At 37.7% G+C, this 21,391-nt stretch overlaps 1 protein-coding gene across 7 annotated transcripts in view; it reads left to right on the forward strand.

Annotated features, from left to right (window-relative positions):
* Window positions 1–21,391, forward strand: part of UPF2 (UPF2 regulator of nonsense mediated mRNA decay) — a 133,523-nt gene that overhangs the window by 10,537 nt on the left and 101,595 nt on the right. For all 7 annotated transcript variants that reach the window (XM_070428448.1, XM_070428486.1, XM_070428458.1 and 4 more), the window contains exon 4: window positions 10,315–10,475. In XM_070428448.1, the coding sequence (XP_070284549.1) occupies window positions 10,315–10,475 (161 nt within the window). The remainder of the gene's footprint in view (window positions 1–10,314; window positions 10,476–21,391) is intronic.

The following is a 21,391-nucleotide window of genomic DNA, read 5'->3' on the forward strand; positions in this document are numbered from 1 at the left end:
TGAGTAGTGAGGACTGTTTTAAACTTTGAAGGGGCAACCAGAATGTATTTACATAGTCAGTAATGAGTTAAAAAGGAAAACTGGTCCTTTATTAATAAATCTCACATATATAAGGCTTCTTAATTATGGTTTACATAGTGTGTTGTCATTTTTCCATCTTTTTCCTTTTCACATGTTTTACCTAATACATCACAACTGATTTTCTAAGTATGCTTTTATTATTTTTTATTGGCTACTTTAAGGATTTTATGTATGTGTTTGCTTTTGATTGGCCTCTCAGAAGCATAGAGGCTAGAGAGATTCTACAATGACTTAACCTAATCACCTACAGTGACTTAACCTAATCACCCTTCCAGTGTAGCAATCCATTTTACAGGTTATATGACAAATTTTTTTCTCTAAAAACCTCTCCAAAGAGATTAGTGAACTGAGCCATTCCAGTATTGGACACATGCATTCGCTAGGAATTCAAGCTGAAATTTAACTCCCCATGAAATGGTTCCCTTTAACTTACTACTTTTTTCTAGTACAGATGGAATAAAGCTACTCAAACAAGGGCCATGACCTGTTTACCTGTTCACAGTGACTTAAGTACAGAAACTGAGACCAAGCATTTAGACATTTTAATAGCAATTTTCCATTGTCTTGATATTGTTACTGTATTTTATAAGTGTCTGTAAGGACTGGAAAAAAATTATTCCTTTACCATAGATAGTTTGAGAAGCACAGGCTTCTTACTCAGATATTACTCATACTATCTCAAATACAGGATGGGGCAAAAGTAGGTATAAAGTTGTGAGTATGCGAGACAGACTTTATTCTTGTATTATCATTTATTAATTATTGTATTATTTTCCATATGAACCACCGTAAACCTACTTTTGTCCCACCTTGTTTTTGCAGACTGCTCAGATGTTTCCCTTTCATCTTCTTTAGGCTAAATACCTCTGGTTCCTTCAGTTTGCTTCATGATTTTCACATACTTCACTGTTCTTAGGACATTTCTTTTGGATGCATTGTTTTTTGCGTAGGACCTACAATTCCATTAGTTTTATAGCTGCCTTGTCATTCTTTGGACTTGTTGTTAGGCTTATATACACCTAAAGCCTACTGTCTTTTTATTTTTAAAATATATTTTTATTGATTTCAGAGAGGAAGCGGGGGGGGGGGGGGAGAGAGAGAGAGAGAGAGAGAGAGAGAGAGAAACATCAGTGGTGAGAGAGAATCATTGATCGGCTGCCTCTTGCATGCCCCCTACTGGGGATCTAGCTGGAAACCCAGGCATGTGCCCTGACTTGGAGTCTAACTGTGACCTTCAGGTTCATACAATGCTCAACCACTGGCTGGGCTAAAGCCTACTTTCTTAAATGTACTGTTGCTAAACCATTTCTTCACCTTGAGCTAGTGAAAGAATTTTTTAAAACTGATTTCAGACTTACCTCTTGTAAACTTTATTTAGATGTTTTTGGCATAGCATTTTAACCTAATGATAATTTTGAACATTGCTTCTGTGTGTATTGTTAAGTGTACTTACCTACTGGTCACTTGCAGCTTGATAAGCAGACCTGTTTTTTCATTATTCAAGTCACCATGGAAATTTTGTACAGAAGGATATAGTGTTAAAGAGCACAGTTTTGTGGCTTTTCTCCAGAAACTTTCACACATTTAAATACAGAACCATTAATCTGTTAGAGGAGGTTATTTATTTAGTGTAAATTGATCTTAGCAGTATAATAGTAATTTTGTAATGGGAGATTGTCCACTTAGATGTAATAGTTTGGGGGATATGAAAATCTTAATCACAATATGGAAAATAATTGGCATTTGGCTTAATAAATAACTCATGCTTTAGGATATCTTCACTTTGAGCAGCCTCTCGTAAAGTGATTTAAATACCTGACTGAGCAAAGACATGAAGAATGGATTAGTGCAGAGCCCCTACTTGGTCTAATGTTAGTCTCCTTACTTCTAAGAGGGCATGTTACAGTGTACTGTTAAAATGACCAGTTTCCAACATTTTCTCCCTCCTAATCATTATCTAGTAGGTGTTTTGAGGTTTTTCTACATCATGGGAATAAATTATGGGCAGTAGTTTTCCCCAGTATGGTTTCTCTTAAGCATGATAATGCTAGCAGTCTAAATGGATATTTAAGACTCATATACAATTAAATTATTTTAAGCCTTTATTCAATGTCTGATAATGATGGTTTAAAAAAATCAAATATATGGTTTTCAGTCTATAAATCCCAAGTGCGCTTCGTCATTTTAATTAGCTTGGGAAATGGCACTATTCTTATGTTGTGAAGTCTTAGTCTATACTAATTAAAGTCTATACTTAAATATTTGTTCAACCAATTAAAAAAAGAGTAAAAACACCTCTGATATTTTCTTAAAGACATTAATGAATGATTGAAAGCCATACAGTAACGAATGAGACTCACTGAGTCTTGACTGTTCTTTTCTCATGTTATCTGGTCTGATACCATAGGTATTAGATAGCTAGTTCTGTTTCTAAGCCCCTAAGGGATTTAGCAAGTGATACAGCTGACCCTAGGGTTGGGTGAATTCTATTAAATTTAAGTTTATAAGCTTTTTGTACTTAAAACTATTTTTAAAAATACATTTTGGTTAAATGATTGATCTGGAGAGTATAATATTTACACATTTAAAAACATCATCTAGTAATATTTGCCAATTTAGAGTTAGTAGCTTTACTTCTTGGTAGATTTTGCTTTATATTATATTCAATGCTCTATACTTGAGATATACTTTGTACTTTGAGATATTATTCTCATAGAAGTAGTATGACCTAGTATAACTTAATTGTGTAACAGAATTGTTTCTTGCAGTATAGTGAAATGTCAGAATTTTTGCCTGAATAATTTTGAAGCGTTTTAATCCCCCTCCCCGCCAATTGATGGGAATGGTGACAAGTTTCTCTATTCATTACTGGTGAATTACAACCTTCATAATTGCAAACAGAGTTCAGCAGCAGTAAGTGATTTGCGTTAAAGTTTTTTAAAAAAAGAAATGTAGGTAGAATGTAGGCTTTCCCTCCATTGTTAATAAATTCAGGAGGTGTTATTTTTATTTTTATTATTAATGCAAATTAAAGAGACATTACTATTGCTGAAACTTAAAAACACATTGACCTTAAATTAAATAGTGTTACCTTTTACTTTCCTCCCAAGTAAGTTGTACCTTACCTTTACGGGTAGATTGTTGGATAAGCTGTGTAATATTTAAGCACTATTAAGATGTTATGTCATTGTGCTTTATTAGACTCAGGGGCTTTAACAATTTTGTAACTGCTCTAAAATTGTTACCTCCTTGTAGATAGTCTCAGATTCTGATTCAGTGACTTTGACATAGTTGTTTAAAAATATTTGATTGTCCTGGCTGGTGTGGCTCGGTTGGAGCATTGTCCCATACACCAAAAGGTGGCTGGCTTGATTCCCAGTCAAGGTACATGCCCAGGTTGTGGGCTCCATCCCTGTTTGGGATGTGGACAAGGCAATCGAACAATCAATGTCTCTCTCTCTCTCTCTCTCTCCCCTCCATCCCCCCCATTCCTCCCTCTCAAATCAATAAAAATGTGTCCTCAGGTGAGAATTTAATCCTATATAATAAAACCCTAATATGCAAGTCGACTGAACAGCGGAACGATGGGTTGCTATGATGCGAATTGACCACCAGGCGGCAGACACTTAACGCACGAGCTGCCCCCTGGTGGTCAGTGTGCTCCCACAGGGGGAGTGCTGCTCAGCCAGAAGCCGGGCTCACAGCTGGCGAGTGCAGAGGCGATGGTGGGAGCTTCTCCCGCCTCTGTGGCAGCGCTAAGGACCCCTTGGGGGATGTTCACCTAGGGGTCCCGGACTGCGAGAGGGCATAGGCTGGGCTGAGGGACTCCCTCCCCCCCACAGTGCATGAATGTCGTGGACTGGGGCTGTAGTATATATATGCCCAGCCAGCGTGCTCAGTGGTTGAACATTGACCCATGAACCAGGAGGTCACAGTTCGACTCCAAGTCAGGGCACATGCCCGGATTGCAGACGCGATCCCCAGTGTGGGGGGTGCAGGAGGCAGCTGATCAATGATTCTCTCTCATCATTGATGTTCTATCTTTCCACCCTTCCTCTCTGAAATTACATATATATGTATATATTTGATTGAGTATATGCTTAACTATGCTCTAGTTTCTTTTCACACAAGATTATAAAAAAACCAAATTCTAAAATGAAACCAAAAGAAAATGTAAGTTAATACTCAGGAAATTTAAGTTATCTTGTGAAAATTTGACAGTGTGCTAAAGGAGATGAAAAGTAAAACCTAGTAGTTTAATTTTTTAAATATGTTTTTATTGATTTCAGAGAGAGGAAGGGAGAGAGAGAGAGAGAGAGAGAGAGAGAGAGAGAAAATTGATGAAAGAAACAATAACATCGATTGGCTGTCTCCTGCACGCCCCCCATTGGGGATTGTGCCTGCAATCTGGACATGTGCTCTGACCAGGAATTGAACTGGAGACCTCTTGGTACATGGATTGATGCTCAACCACTGGACCATACCACCCGGCCTCTAGTAGTTTTTTATGGGTCTGCTTCATGATTACTTTTTCAAGATTTTAGCCATGTCTTCTGTGTTATTTTGCATGACTCCATAGGTCAAAGCTAAAATGAATTTTCTATTTTCTTGTCAAGATTTTTTTCCTTTTTAATTTGAGTAATAGAAGATCAGAATAATATTGGCATTGAGGTTCTTGTCTTTTCAACAGTGGGCTCTGGCTCCCCCCTCCCCCCCTCAGGAAAATACTGTTTTACATTGATGTTATGATCTTAAATGATCACAGTACCCTTGAAAGAAATACCTCTATTTTGAATGTGATAAATCAGATTTAGGGATTAAAGAGCTTGCCCAGTGTAACTTAGCAAGTGACAGAATCATTTTCTTTCCTACCTCTTCATACTATATTTTTCACATCTTCCTTAGTAGTTATCTTCATCTGTGTTTAGTGCCTGTACTTGTTTTTAAAGTGTCTAGTAAATACATTAGCCACTCAGTACTTAGCAAGTGATATCCAAACAAAAGAAGGACCCAAAAAAGGATATAAAACTAGCACCGTCAGTGTATCGAAAGCTTGCCTTTGACATAGGCATTTGAGAGACATCCTAATTTCAATATTGAAGTACCAAGTGGATAATGTTAATTTGAAAGGCAGTACAGTCTGAAGCCAGACTTACTTGAGCTCAAGTCCTAGATTTGTGAAAGCACTTAATAATAGTATCTGGCTCATTGTAAGTATACAATAAATGTTAGTTCACTCTTAATATATTGCCTGCCTAATCTTTCAGAAAGTTTTTTTTAATATATACTTAAAATATGTTAAATATAAAACTTTGTTAAAGTCTTTCTTAAAATATATTTTTATTGATTTCAGAGAGGAAGGGAGAGGGAGAGAAAGATAGATACATCAACAATGAGAGAGAATCATTGATTGGCTGCCTCCTACATGCCCGCACTGGGGGCAAGCTGCAACTTGGGCATGTGCCCATGATTGGAATCAAACTGGGGCCTCTTCAGTCCGCAGGCCGATGCTCTATCCACTGAGCCAAACCAGCTAGGGCCAGTAAGATTTTTCAATGAGAATTTCTCTTTGTGCATTTTATGATTTGAAAATTTGTATGCTAACCTTATTTTAAAAATTCATTTTTAAAACTATAAAACAATAGTAAACAGTATACAAAATAAAAGAAGTAACAAGATTAAGAGTGGACTATTTGATATTTTCTGTCAGCTTTAGTAATATAAAAACAATCCAGAAATCAAGGATTGATGTACCCTAGGGGTATTTTCAGACCATGATTTCTCACATATATTGGGTTAAGGACTACTTTCTTGTATTTTTGTTATAATGAATATGACTTGGAATTAATATTGTTGCATTGCTTTTCTTATGTGATATTCATGAGAGAATGAGCTCATTTATAATACATTTAATAATGATACTAACTCAGTTAACTCCAATTATGACAGGGATTGGCAAACTTTGGCCCATAGGCCAGATTAGGTCCACCACTAGTTTTTTTTTTTCTTCTTTTTTTTACTGAGGATATGTTTCTATTGATTTTATTTAGACAGTTTTTTTGTTTGTTTGTTTGTTTTTAGAGAAACATCAATGTGAGAGAGAAATATCTACCAGTTGCCTCCCATACGCACCCCAACTAGGGACTGATCCTGCAACCTAGGTATGCAATACTCCAAGCACTTGAGCCACCTGGCCAGGGCAATTATTATCCCTTTTAACATAATTTGCTTCAGCATAAACACTTAAGTTTTTATTAATTAACATTTTTCCTAGTAATACATTACAGAACATATGAGTAGTATTTATTAAATCATTTATTTTATTTAATTTTAATGACTTTTTTAAACTTCCAAAATGACACTGTAATTGAAAGTTCTAACAAGCTCATTCAAAGTAATGTTAGTCATTTCTTTCGTAGTTTGAATATTTTTAAATGCTTTGGATTTTTGTTTTAATTTTTAAAATTTCATCATAAAACCAAAAGAAACTTTGTTTTTGCCTGTAAGATGAGTATTAAATGGAGAGAGAAACTCCTTTATGACAGTATTTTTTTGTTGTTACAGTATTCTATCTACTTAATCTTTTTTTGTTTTTGTTTTGTGTTTTTTTTTATTATTAAATCTTTATTGTTCAGATTATTACAGTTGTTCCTCTTTTTTCCCCCATAGCTCCCCTCCACCTGGCTCCCACCCCCCCTCTGCCCTTACCCCCCCCCCCCCCGTCCTCATCCATAGGTGTACGATTTTTGTCCAATCTCTTCCTGCACCCCCCATACCCCTTTCCCCCCGAGAATTATCAGTCCACCCCCTTTCTGTGCCCCTGATTCTATTATATTCACCAGTTTATTCTGTTCATCAGATTTTTTATTCACTTGATTTTTAGATTCACTTGTTGATGGATATGTATTTGTTGTTCATAATTTTTATCTTTACTTTTTTCTTCTTCTTCCTCTTCTTAAAGAATACCTTCCAGCATTTCATATAATGCTGGTTTGGTGGTGATGAACTCCTTTAGCTTTTTCTTATCTCTGAAGCTCTTTATCTGACCTTCAATTCTGAACGATAACTTTGCTGGGTAAAGTAATCTTGGTTGTAGGTTCTTGGTATTCATTACTTTGAATATTTCTTGCCACTCCCTTCTGGCCTGCATAGTTTCTGTTGAGAAATCAGCTGACAGTCGTATGGGTATTCCCTTGTAGGTAACTAACTGTTTTTCTCTTGCTGCTTTTAAGAGTCTCTCTTTGTCTTTTGCTCTTGGCATTTTAGTTATGATGTGTCTTGGTGTGGTCCTCTTTGGATTCCTCTTGTTTCGGGTTCTCTGTGCTTCCTGGACTTTTAAGTCTATTTCTTTCACCATATTTCTGTCATTATTTCTTCAAATAGGTTTTCAATATCTTGCTCTCTCTCTTCTTCTGGCACCCCCATAATTTGGATGTTGGTACGCTTGAAGTTGTCCCAGAGGCTCCTTACACTATCTTCATATTTTTGGATTCTTTTTTCTTTTTTCTTTTCCGGTTGGGTGTTTTTTGCTTCTTCGTATTTCAAATCTTTGACTTGATTCTTGGGATCCTCTCGTCTGCTGTTGGATCTCTGTATATTATTCTTTATTTCAGTGAGTGTATGCTTAATTTCTAGTTGGTCCTTTTTCATATCATCGAGGGTCTCACTAGATTTATCGAGGGTCTCACTAAATTTAGCAGTTTCTAGAAAATTCTTGAAAAACCTTAAAACCGTGGTTTTGAACTCTATATCCAGTAGTTTGCTTTCCTCCATTTCTGTCGTTTGTGACCTGTTTCTTTGTCTCTGCATTTTGGCTGCTTTCCTGTGTTTATAGAGTGGCTTTCTGTGCTAGGTGTCCTATAGGGCCCAGTGGCTCAGCCTCCCCAATTACCTGAGGTGGACACTCTTGGTGCACCCCTTTGTGGGCTGTGTGCACAGTCTTGTTGTAGTTAAGCCTTGATTGTTGTTAGTATCATTGGGAGGAATTGACCTCCAGGCCAATTGGCTGTGAGAATCAGCTGTGTCTGCAGTGGGAGAACTTCTGTGCTGGAGAAACCCTTATGGGGCAAGACTTGCTTCAGTGGGGCTTTGGTGCTCACTGAGTCTGCCCCCTGAGTGTGTCCCTTATGGATCTGAGGAGTTGTAATCTGGATGGTCCCACTCTGACCACTGGGTATACTGGCACTTGGATCTCTAAGAAGGTGCTAATTTAGCCTCTGCCTGAGGCTACCCAGCAGGAGCTACAGAGAGATCTGCAGATTCCTCCTCTTTGTTTGGGGTTTGGAGTTGCCCAGATGAGGCCCAGCTGTGAAGCAGTGCAAGCTGCTGTGGGGCCTTGGGCCTTCTTTTGGATGTTCTGGGCCTCTGAACCAGCTGCAGTTTGTTCGGTAATTGTAGATTGCAAAGGGCCAGGCCATTCATATGCAAAAGCCTCTGCGCACAGCTTGGGAGGGGTGGGGTCTCAGGGAATCAACAGGGCGGAGCAAACAGCTATGGCTGATCCTCAGCCCTGCCCTAAGAGGCCCCGGGTCTCAGTGTCCCATGGTAATCGCTGCAAGCACCTCTGAGAGAAAGCTGCCCTCAAGTTCCGCCCGATGCCAGACAGTCCAGTTTCTCCCTGTGTGAGTCTGGGTCCCCAGAGACTTGCCCGGAAATGGAGTTCAGAGCAGCTGGGAGCTTGTGTTTCCCTTCCTATTGAAAAACAACTGCATCCTCAGTAGCCAGCCCTTTCTGCTGCGCCCCTGTACTTCTGCACTTTACTTCTGCACCTCCTGTGAGTCTCAGTGTGCTTTTCTCTTTCTTCTAGTTGTAGAATTTCCACTCAGCCAGCCTTCCTGTGGTTCTGGGTGATGTCCGTTTTGTCTTTTAGTTGTAGTTTTGAAGTGGTTTTGCGAGGCAGCAATTTCAGGTGTTTACCTATGCCGCCATCTTGGTTTCTCTTCATGACAGTATTTTTAAGAGAAATGCTTTTTAGCCTGGATTATTATGGATTAACTATTATGACATTTTACTAATCTGTCCATAAGGTTTAATGTATATTTAAATCATAAGAAGATGATTGACAATTTCTCATTTTAGAACCTAATAGGCTATATTTAAAAAAAAATTGGAGTTAATGAATAGTAAGTAATATATATACATTGATCTATCTTGTGCTTGTAATAGGAACCGATATTCTTAAAATAGAATATGTTATTTGGAATGTTTCAACATTTACACAAAAGTGGGTAGAAATGCAGTAAGATGGAGAAGTCTGGAAATTGTTTCAAATAAGCAGAAGCGAATAAATGTAGGCATGGTCTTTCTACTTTATTTTTTGTAACTTTTAAGATGATAACCACAAAAAATGTTTTAAAGCATTTTCTTCCTTGTTCATAGGAAAACTCAAATGACAAGGAGCTAAAACAACTTTATAGATACTGCTTTTGAAAATCACTTTATAATTTGTAATTTACTTTGTGAAATCTGTCATATTTGCATTTAGATTTATAAACTTCAAATGTTACACTACTACATAAATATTTAATTATTTAAAAAAACTAGATCCAGTTATAGACATTTCAACCATCTATACTGATATAGTAAGATTTTTATTTCACTTTATATATTTTGAAAATTTTCAGTAGTTTTGCATTTCTAATTAAGGGTGGCTTATTAGTAAACTTTGCAGAGTGGAAGAGAAGTTGTGTCCTCTGCTCCTAGAGGTGACCTGGTCTTGGTTAAGTAGATTTTTCCATTAATATTTGTTACATGGATAAATAACCAGGAAATTAAGAATTGGCTATGTGGAAGATAAGTGCTTTTTTCAAAAGATAATGTTGATTCAAATAGTTGTGAATGTTTAAAGATACTGGTTCTTTCTATAACCTGCTTTTGAAAACAAACTCATTTAGGTTATGTCAGGAGTTGTTTTAAGTATTTTTGATTAACTGTGTTTCTGAGGGGAGTATGGTTGTAATAAGATTAAATAATTTTTATTTAGTGGCATATTGTTATATATTATGTTTGCAGGGGTAATTGTTAATCATACTCATTCTTTGAAGAGCCAGTGTTAAAATGTAATTGCTTAGTTGAATTGTATACATATTTCAGTTTTTAGATATATCTTGAAAATGTTAAGTAATAAAAATATGTTTTCAAAGAATATTGTGATAATAAACTTGTGTGATATATGGAACATTACATGATCATAGGTATTTTGATGGGATTCTCAGTTTTAATTTTTTTTAATAGGCGTATTCTACATTCTAAAGGGGAGCTAAGTGAAGATAGACATAAACAGTATGAGGAATTTGCTATGTCTTATCAGAAGCTGCTGGCAAATTCTCAATCCTTAGCAGATCTTTTGGATGAAAATATGCCAGATCTTCCTCAAGACAAACCAACACCAGAAGGTAAGATATTCTTAAAAACAAATATTATGATATTTTAGTAAGTACTACCACTAAAGTGTATTATTGCCAGATGTGTATTGAAAATTTAAGCCTTTAAATGCCTTTAAAAAATTGTAAATGTAGTAGTAATAAGACCTAATAAGAACCTTGAAAAACTATTTGAAATGCTCCGCTGAATGTAAAAGGCTTTAAACTTAGAGAATAATAATTAACTCATAATATTATGATGAGTTCCTTTGAGTTCTTTTGTAACTAATTTCCTTGGTTTATATCCAAGGGGCCTGTCGTAAACCATACTTGAATTATAGAAAGATTCACTTTATTTATCAAACTAGAGGCCTGGTGCACGAAAATTGTGCACTCAGCAGGGGTGGGGGGCGGTTGTCCCTCAGCCTGGCCTGCGCCCTCTCGCAGTCTGGGGCTCTCGAAGTCCAGGACCCCTCGCTCCTTACTGCCTGCCTGCTGGGCTCCTTATTGCTGCCTTGACCCTGGCTTCTGGCTGAGCAGTGTTCCACCTGTGGGAACACGCTGACCACCAGGGGACAGCTCCAGCTCCCTGGTGGTCAGTGTGCATCATAGCGACCAGTTGTTCCGCCATTTGGTCAATTTGCATATTAGGGTTTTATTATATAGGATTGGTGATAAAATGCATTTGACCTTTGGAATTCTAGTATATCTATATCCTTATTTTTAATGTTTGTTTTCAATGCTATATTATCTTGTTATTTAGAACTAAATCTTACCTTGCAGTTTGTGATATAAATTGTTTATTATTATGATGATGATGATATACTTATTTATTTATTTTTAATCTTCACCCAACTAGTGAGAGTATTTTTTTCATTGATTTTTAAAAAGAGTGGAAGGGCAGGGGGAGGGAAGAGAGAGAGAGGGAGAGGAAAGAGAGGGAGAAAAACATCAATGTAAGAGAGACACATGGACTGGTTGCCTCCAGCATGTGCCCCGACTGGGGGCGGGGGTTGAACCTGCAACCCCGGTACATGCCCTTGACGAAATTGAACCCGAGACCCTCTGCTATGCAGGCCAATGCTCTAACCACTGAGCATGCCTTCCAGGGCTGTTTATGATTTATGAGAGGAGTTGTTTTTCATATTATTTCAAAGGTTTGTTTTAAACTTCCTTTTTGATTATCCTTAAGTTGGTAGGTTCCTTAACATATTGCTCTAACCTGTCACACTAACTACTTGATAAAATAATTATATTTATGTTAGGTAGATAAGTATTAATAAATTAGTAATCTTTTTATTTTGTTTTTATTTTTGAAATAAGTTATTAATCTTAAAACTATCTGGCAATCCTATTTACTTAAAAATTTTAACAGGAAGTATTTGCACAGTGTGTGTATTATGTGCCGTCGAACCCGCTCCAACTCCTGGTGACTCTGAATGAGTGATGTGTAGTGTCCTGTTCTCAGCACCCTGCTCAGTTCCTATAGACTCATGCCCATAGCTTCTTTTTTTTTTAAACATATTTTTATTGATTTCAGAGAGGAAGGGAGAGGGAGAGAGATAGAAACATCAATGATGACAAGGAATCATTGATTGGCTGCTTTCTGCACACCGCCTGTTGGGGATCCAGCCCGCAACCTAGGCATGTGCTCTTGACCAGAATCGAACCTGGGACCGTTCAGTGCGCAGGTTGACGCTCTATCCACTGAGCCAAATCGGCTTGGGCAGTGGTCGGCAAACTCATTAGTCAGCAGAGCCAAAGATCAATAGTATAACGATTGAAATTTCTTTTGAGAGCCAAATTTTTTAAACTTAAACAATATAGATAGGTACATTGTTATTAACTTAATTAGGGTACTCCTAAGCTGACCTTTGCTAAAAACGTCCTCAATCTGATTGAGGTATGTTCGCTGAGGTCGACCCCTTCCAACTCTCATCCACACTCGTCTTGTATACTTGTTTCAGATAGACGAGTGTGGATGGGAGTGTTGGAAGGGGTCAACTTCAGTGAACGTACCTCAAAACAATGTACCTCCCCCGTGCAGCGTATCCTGTTGCCCGACCGACCGACACCCCCCACTTCTTCTAATGCCACTTCTTCAAAATAGACTCGCCCAGGCCGAAAACTGACTTCTGCGCATGGGCCACGAAATTTCAATTGCACTTTACGTGCGCGCCTGCATGTGGTATTTTGTGGTAGAGCCACACTCAAGGGGCCAAAAAGCCGCATGTGGCTCGCGAGCTGTGGTTTGCCGACCACTGGGCTAGGGCCATAGCTTCTTTTATGGAGTCAGTTCATCTCATATGTGGTCTTCCTCTTTTCCTGCTGCCTTCTAATTTTCCCAGCACTCTTGTGTTTTCCAAAGCACCCTGCCTTCTCATGATGCACCAAAGAGGGCAGTTTCAATTTTGTCATTTTTCTTCCAGTGATGTTTCAGGCTTAATTTGCTCTAGGACCCACTTGTTCATCTTTCTGGCAGTCCAGGTATTGGTAGAGCTCCTCTCCAACACTGTATTTCAAATGAATCAGTTTTTTCCTGTCAACTTCTTCATTGTCCAACTTTCTCATCTTTACATAGTAATTGGGAAGAGAAGGGTGTGGATGACCCTTATCCTTGGTCTCTAATGACACATCTTTGCTCTTGGGGATCTTTCCTAATTCTTCCATTGCTGCCCTTCCGAGTCTCAGCCTTCTATTGATTTCTTGGCTGCAGTCTCAGATAAGTGAACCAAGGTAAGAAAAATCTTTAATAATTTCAGTGTCTTCATTGTCTATTTTAAAGTTGTGTGTTTCTTCCGTAGTCATGATTTTTGTCTTTAATGTTCAAATGCAGTCCTGCTTTGGCACTTTGTTTCACGTCTATCAGAAGTCATTTGAAATCCTTGCTACTTTCTGCCGGTAAGATAGTATCATCTTGATATCTTAAGTTATTTTTATTTATTTTACCAATTTTCATTCCTTCTTTCTCTGAGTCTAGCTCAGTTTTTTATACGTTCTGCATACAGATTAAACAAATAGTTCAAATGCAACCTTGTCTGACACATTTGCCTCTAGGAGATTATTCTGTCTCCATATTCTGTCATGATAGTGACTTCCTGTTCAAGATAGAGCTTATTCATCAGGACAAACAAACACTGAGGCACACCCATTTCTCTCAGAGCAACCCATAGCTTTTCATGATCAGCACAATCAAAGGCTTTATTATAGTGTATAAAACACATAAACTAACCTTCTGAAATTCTTGGGAGCACTCTTTTATCCAGCAAATTCTCACAATTAGATCTCAATACCTCTTCCTTTTCTGAATCCATCTTGAACATCTGGCATTTCTTACACCATGTAAGGTAGAGGCGATTATTATTGTACTAGAGCAGTGGTTGGCAAACTGCGGCTTGGCAAACTGTGGCTTGGCAAACTGCGGCTTGCGAGTCACATGCAGCTCTTTGGCCCTTTGAGTGTGGCTCTTCCACAAAATACCAGCTCTTCCACAAAACACCGACTTCTGCGCATGGGCCACGAAGTATCAATCGTACTGTATGTGCGCGCCTGCACGTGGTATTTTGTGGAAGAGTCACACTCAAGGGGCCAAAGAGCCGCATGTGGCTCGCGAGCCGCGGTTTGCTGACCACCGTACTAGAGGCCCGATGCATGAAATTTGTGCACTTGGGGGTGGGGAAGAGTCCCTCAGCCCGGATTGTGAGGGCGCAGGCCAGGACTAAGAACCCCACCAGTGCATCATGGGGGCTGGGGAGGGACGCAGGAGGTTGGCCAGCCAGGGATGGACTGTGGGAGGGCTCCAGGGTGTGTCCGGTCCATCTTGCTCAGTTCCAATTGGCGGAACCCCAACAGCAAGCTAACCTACTGGTCAGAGCATCTGCCCCTTGAGGGTCAGTGCACGTCATAGTGAGCGGGTGAGCGGCCTTAGCATATCATTAGCATATTATGCTTTGATTGGTTGAATGGCCAACCAGATAACTGGACACTTAACATATTAGGTTTTTATTATATAGGATCACCTTACATATCACCTTACTTGTGTGGGAAATTTGAGCAATGGTGCTATTGTTACTGTATTCCTTGGTATCTCCTTTCTTGATGATTGGGCTATATATTGAATGTTTTCAATCTGTAGGCCATTTTGTTTTCCATATTGTTGCCATATCTTGTTAGGATTTTAATAGATTTGGCACTTGTGTCTTGAAATAATTCCATTGGTATTTCATCTACCCCTGGTGATGTATTTCTTCTCAGTACTTTGAGGGGAGCTTTCACTTCATTTTCTAAAATTACAGGTTCTTCCTCATAGTAATCTTCCTCAAAGGTATCTGTCATCCTTTTGTCTCTTTTGTATAGATTTTCAGTATATTATTTCCACCTTCCCTTTTTTCTCTCCTAGCCAGATAGTGTGTTTCCTTGTTGGTTTGTTCAGCATTCCTAAACTATGTTTGAATTTCCCTTTAATTTTTTAATCCTCTGATAGAGATCTCCTATTTTTCTTTTTTTATTGTTCTCTTCTATCTCTTTCTCTTTATCTTTATGTGATAATTTTTGAAAAACTGAATGCTGGATATGAACCCTGCTTTTGTCACCTTTTACTTTTGCCTTTCATCGGTCTCTAACAATTTTTAGTATTTCTTCCATTACCACCTCGATTTTTCCTCCTCCTTTTCTTCCTTCATCGTTTTAATTTTTCCCTAATAATACTTCCAGTTTTAGCCCACCGTTCTTCTGGTTTTTGGTCAGTGAAGTTTAACAGTGCCAATTTTTTTTTTAATATGGACTTTAAATCCATCAGGCATGTTATGTACATTTTATTTTTTTAGTGCTCTTCTTCACCTTTACTCTGTTTGATATTAACAGTTTGTGGTCAGTACCACAGTTTGCTCCTGGTCTTGTTTTGGCAGAAAGAAAACAGCTTCTCCTGCTTTCAGTTATGTAGTCCACTTTATTTCTTTATTAGCCATCCCATGATGTCCATTTATACAGTCATCTTTTTGGTTATTAGAAGCATGTGTTTGTGATGGACAAGTTATAGGTTTCATAGAAATCTGCATGCCGATCTACTTCGTTTCTTAACTTCTAGGCCACATTTTCTGATGACATTTGATTCTGCTTTATCTCCTGCTTTTGTGTCCAGTCATTTATAATTGTCAGCATGTCTTGTTTTGGTGTATGATTAAATTCTTCTTGGATCCTTGTGTAAAAGCTTTCAATTCCGTCCTGGCCGGTGTGCTCTGTGGTTAGAGTGTCAGCCCACACACTGAAGGGAAGGAATGAAGGGATGGATATACCTGAGTTTCAGGTTGGATCCCCAGCCCTGGTGGGGTGGATGTGGAGGCAACCAATCAATATATGTCTCTCACATCTGTTTCTTTCTCTCTCCTGTCTCTCTCTCCCTCCCTTCCACTCTCTTAAAAAAAAAAAAAAAATCAATGGAAAAAATTGGATGAGGATTAACGGAAAAAAGAAAGCTTCCCATTTCATCTTCTTCAGCCTCTGTAGTAGAAATGTAGATTTGAATGATTGTTATATTAATTAGGTTTCTTGGAATTCTGATAGATATTCTGTCAAACCTTGCATTGTAGCCCCTAACTTCATGTGCTCATCTTCCCTAAGTGTTAAAGCCACTCCTTGTCTTCTGAGTTTGTCATTTCCAAGTAGAACACTTTGTAGTTGCCCAGTTGGTAATGTTGCATTCCAGTCCCCTGCTAACTGCAGGCATTGCAGTGTTTAGACCTTCCATTCCTTGTTTTATAATTTCTAGCTTTCCTTGGTTCATGTTTCTCACATTCCTAGTTCTGATTGTATATGTTGTGCAGCATCGTACTTTCCTTTTGCCTTTGTGCACATCATCTGGTAGATGTCATTTTGGCTTTGACTTGGTTGTGTCATTAGCAATAATGCTCTTTTCTAGTAACCTGAATGGTTTCCGATTTGGGAGTCTCATCTCTCAGCACTATCTCATATTTCATTTTGGACTGTCTTATTTTAACACTTGGGTTGCGGGTGAATTTCCCGCCAAAATATAAGATGGCGCGTTAAAATGCCTATATCTTTTGAAGTATGGGTTCGATTGAAATGAAATATTTGGTAATACGCAGTTACAATCGGCCCGAGTTTACACGTTTCCCGCACTCCACCGCAAATCTATATGAACCGAGTTTAAGACGGCTCCCGCGGAGTACGCGCAATTCACGCGAGCCGACTTAACTCGTTTCCCGCAACCCAAGTGATATTATTTTCAAGGTAAAACAAAAAATTTAACAAAAAGAAAGAAGGAAATGCAGTAGTGGCTTACCACTGCCTTTGCATTGTGTGGGTCCAAACCACAGGTGCTTAAGTCCCAATCACCAAACACATATGAGATGTAAGGGCCACTGTTGGTATTTGTAAAGTATCTACACTAATAAAAGAGAAACATGCAAATTGGTGTCACTCCGCTACGCCCACCAGCCAATCAGATGAGTATGCAAATTAACCCAACAAAGATGGCGGTTAATTTGCATACACAGGTGCAGATCTAAGACTGAAAACAACGTAGAAGGAAGCCAAGTGCTGCAGAAGGGAGCGAAGCTGCGGAGAAGCAAGCGGGGTGGTGGAGGTGGGAGTGAAGCTTCGCTCCAGCCTCAGGAAGCCCTATTCTTGCAGGAATCTTCCTGCAATGGGCCTCTAGTTCTTTTATAAGAAGGTATTTTGTATTTTACATCCTCAATAAGAAATGCCTGTTGTATACTATGAATACATGTATTTTGTTACCCTATATAATAAAGAGGTAATATGCAAATGGTCATTACACTGTGACGGGTAACGACCAATCAGCAGGATGGCAGGGCAGCGAGCTACAAGTGGCATAGAGCTACAGCAGGGCGGGGCAGTGAGCTACCTGTGGCAGAGAGCTACAGGAGGGTGGGGCATTGGGTGGAGAGCTACAGGAGGGCGGGGCAGTGAGCTACGTGCAGCAGAGAGCTACAAGCAACGGTGGGTGGGGCGGCCAGCTGAGGCAAGTGGCAGCAAGCTACTTGCGCAAAAATTCGTGTGCAGGGCCACTAGTATTTATATATAATTGTACATAATTTTGACTTTTTAATCTCCTTATCATTGAGCATTGAAATTTTGAATTTTTTAAAAGGCAATTCCATCATAGGATTTGTGTTTTGGTTGAATCTGGATGGTTTCTCAGAATTTTCTCAGTAAATTTATTATATTTTAGAACGCAGATATTTTCATGGTATTTAGCATCCTTTGGTATTTACTTGGTTTATTTAAACCAAAATTTTAGATAATTTTTTAAAAAATGCTAAATGACTTTTCAAGTATTTTTAGGCATTTTCCACAGATAATAGATCTTGACAAAATTTTGTCAATGTTTTTAAAAGATACTTCCACCAGGTGTAGAATTTTAGGGTGAGGCTTCTTTTTTCTTTCAGTACTTTAAATATGTTGCTCTACTGTCTTAATTTGCATTGCTTTGAATGAGGAAGCTGCTATCATTCTTTGTTTTTTACATAATGTATTTTTTTTCTGATTGCTTTAAATTTTCTTCATTATCACTGATTTTTAAGCAACTTAATTATATGTGACTTGGTGTAGTTGTCTTTATGTTTTTTGTGCTTGGGGTTCATTGGACTTCTTCAATCTGGGTTTATAATTTTTATCAAATTTAAAAAATTTGACTCTTCAAATATTTTTTCTGTTCTTCTTTCCTCCTATTGAGATTCAGTTACAATTATGCTAGGTGGTTTGAAGTTGTCCTTTTTATTTTTAAGTATTTATTTTTGTATTGGATAGTTTCTATTGCCGTGTCTTCAAAGTCACTAATTTTTTTCTTTTATAGTGTCTAATATACTGTTAATTCAATGTAAAGATGTAGTTTTTATCTCTAGAAGCTGGTTATATTTTCCATGGTCTTGATCATGCTCAGTCTATCTTTTAGCTTGTTAAGAATATGAAGTATAGTTAGAATAACTGTTTTAATGTCTTTACTAATTTTACAATTTATACTATTTCTGCATTGCTTTTAATTATTGATTGATAGATTGATCTCCTATACATTTCTGGTAATTTTTCTACTTCTCTGCATGCCTGGTGTTTTATTGGATGCGTGCTGGATATTTTTTTATTCTCAGAAATATCATTGAGATTTGTTCTGGACCTAGTTAAGTTACTTGGAAACAATTTCATTCTTTCCAGGCTTGCTTTGTTAGATGGGATCAGAGCAGTTTTTATTCTAGGACTAATTTTCCCTATTATTAAGTAAGTATCCTTTTGTACTAATTTTCCCTATTAGTAAGTAAGTATTCTCTTATACTGATTTCCCATGAATTAGAAAATTCACGAGTTATTATTTTCCCACTTTCACCTAGATTCCTCACAAATAGAGGCTGATCAGTATTCAACTGAATATTCAAGGGACCTTCTGCAAATGTTTGTGTTCCTTTTTCTGTGGTACACTGTCTTGCAAAATTTAGCCACCTGGGCTAGAGTCTTGCCAGACTCTCAGCTCTGTCTTCCTCAACTCATGGAGACTGCTGGGATCTGCCTGGCTTCTTTCTTTCTTGGCCCTGGCCCACAGTGGTCTCCAACCTTTCGGACATCACAGACCACCAGTGGTCTGTGGACCACCGGTTGGCAACTGCTGCTCCAAAGGTTTCCTTAATATCTTACCAGGTAATAAGCTAGGGTAGTTAATTGTAGGTGTCAGTTTCTTCTCTCTCAGGAATCATTCTCCTGTGTTACCTGATGTCTTAGTGTTTTGACAACCATTGTATTTATTGTTTGCCTGGTTTTCTAGTACTTCATCTTGGCCTAAAGAGGCCTAAATTTTTCAGTAACTAGAATACCCTTTTTTACCTCACAGAAATGAGATTGTATCATATATACTATTCTGCAACTACATTTTTAAGTTAATTATATATCGTAGAGGTCTTTTTATATCAATTTATGTTGTCATATAATTGTTTTAAATTGCTGTACAGTAGCATTCTTTTGTATGATTTTGCTGTATTTACCTAGTCTTCTGTTGACATTTAAGTTATATCTATTTAAGTTTTTAACTATTTTAGTCAATGCTATAATCAAATTTCTGTACCTATGACTATTTATGTGTACTACTAGTATTCAGGGATAAATACCTAGAAGTAGAGTTCCTAAGTTAAAAGGTTATATGCATTTTTATGTTCAATATATAATGCCAAATTTTCTTCCAAAAATTTACATCCACTAAGTATATGAGAATGAATGTTTTCCTTTGCTCTCACCACTGAGCACAGTAACCAGGGCAGAAATGATTTTTTTAAAAATACACATTGCAATATCCACCCCCCCCCCCCCCCCAACACCACCACTTTTTCTGTTGCTTTTTGACTTTGTAGTATTTTTGCCTCTCAGGACTTGAATTGTTTTTACAATTTAAAATATTATGCAAATGCATTATTTTTAAAATTTGTAAAATATATGTGCATATTATAGAGTAGAAAGTGAAAGTCTCCTGTCATATCTATTCTGTTCTCCAAGATAACTATGGTTAACAGTTTGATATGAACCTGTCTAGACTTTGTTATATATAAAATGTATATACAAAATATATAATCAGCTATCCTCCTATATAATAAAAGGCTAATATGCAAATTGACCAAATGGCAGAACGACCAGTTGCTATGACGCACACTGACCACCAGGGGGCAGATGCTTAATGCAGGAGCTGCCCCCTGGTGGTCTTTGCACTCCCACATGGGGAGCGCTGCTCAGCCAGAAGCCCTGAGCTGGGCTCACGGCTGGTGAGTGCAGCAGCAGTGGCGGGAGCCTCTGCTGCCTCTGCAGTAGTGCTAAGGATGTCCAACTGACGGCTTAGGCCCATCAGTCCTAAGGGATGTCCTAAGCCGGCAGTTGGACATCCCACGAGGACTCCTGGACTGCCAGAGGGCACAGGCCAGGCTGAGGGACCCTCCTCCCCTGAGTGCACGAGTTTCATGCACCGGGCCTCTAGTTTATGTATAACTTTATTGTTAATTTATACAGGATATTATTTTGCATGATTTCCTCTTTTCTTTTAATAATGTATTTTTGAATCTTCTGAGTCAGTTCAGGTAGATATGCCTCATTTATCTTAACATTTTATTAATGTTACATTGTGTGTGTGTATATATACATCTATACATCTATACATCTATACATATATTACTTGTTAGCCTGTATCATATAGATAGACATTTAGATTCTTTCCAGTTTTGCTCTGTTACAGTGTTATAATGAACATTCTTGTAAATCTTAGGTTATATTTTCTGTTATTTCTGAGGTATGATTGCTAGATGGAATCTTGCACAATCAAACATTATGCTTATTTTAAATATTGATAAACAGTGACTAGTTATTCTCCCCTAATACTATATCAGTTTGTACTCTAGTTAAGATATGAGAGTGCTTCCTTCCCTACTGTTATATCAACATTTGTTGATACTAATCTTTTAAACATAATTTTATGGGTCAAAGTGATAAGTTTGTTTTAACATTCTGATTAATACTGAGGTTAAGGATTATACTTTCTTACTCATTTGTTTAGAACCTTTATTTTTCTATTGGGGTTTTGGTCTTATTTGTAGAATCTCTTTATATTATGGATATTAATTCCTCTGTATAAAAATTGCCAATATTGTCTTCTAGTTTGTCGTTTGCTTTTGTGTATTTTCTTCATTAAACAAATGATAGATTTATCTATCTTTTCCCTTAGAGTATATGGGTTTAATGTATTACGTTTAAACATATTTGTTCTAAGGCATATAATTAATGAGTTAGGGAGGCATTGTTTTTTTTGTTGTTTGTTTTTGCTGTTATTCTTGTTTATCCTTAATAACTTTTAATGAGTAATATAATTTTTTCTAGGGTTATTTTTAGTCTGTATGATCATTCTTTTATTTACAATTCTTATTTGGAGAGAAGCACAGCGAGAA

Source organism: Myotis yumanensis, unplaced genomic scaffold (genome assembly GCF_028538775.1).
Source record: "Myotis yumanensis isolate MYYU_CA2020_CCGP unplaced genomic scaffold, mMyoYum1.0.hap1 SCAF_1, whole genome shotgun sequence".
Classification (NCBI taxonomy): Eukaryota; Metazoa; Chordata; class Mammalia; order Chiroptera; family Vespertilionidae; genus Myotis; species Myotis yumanensis.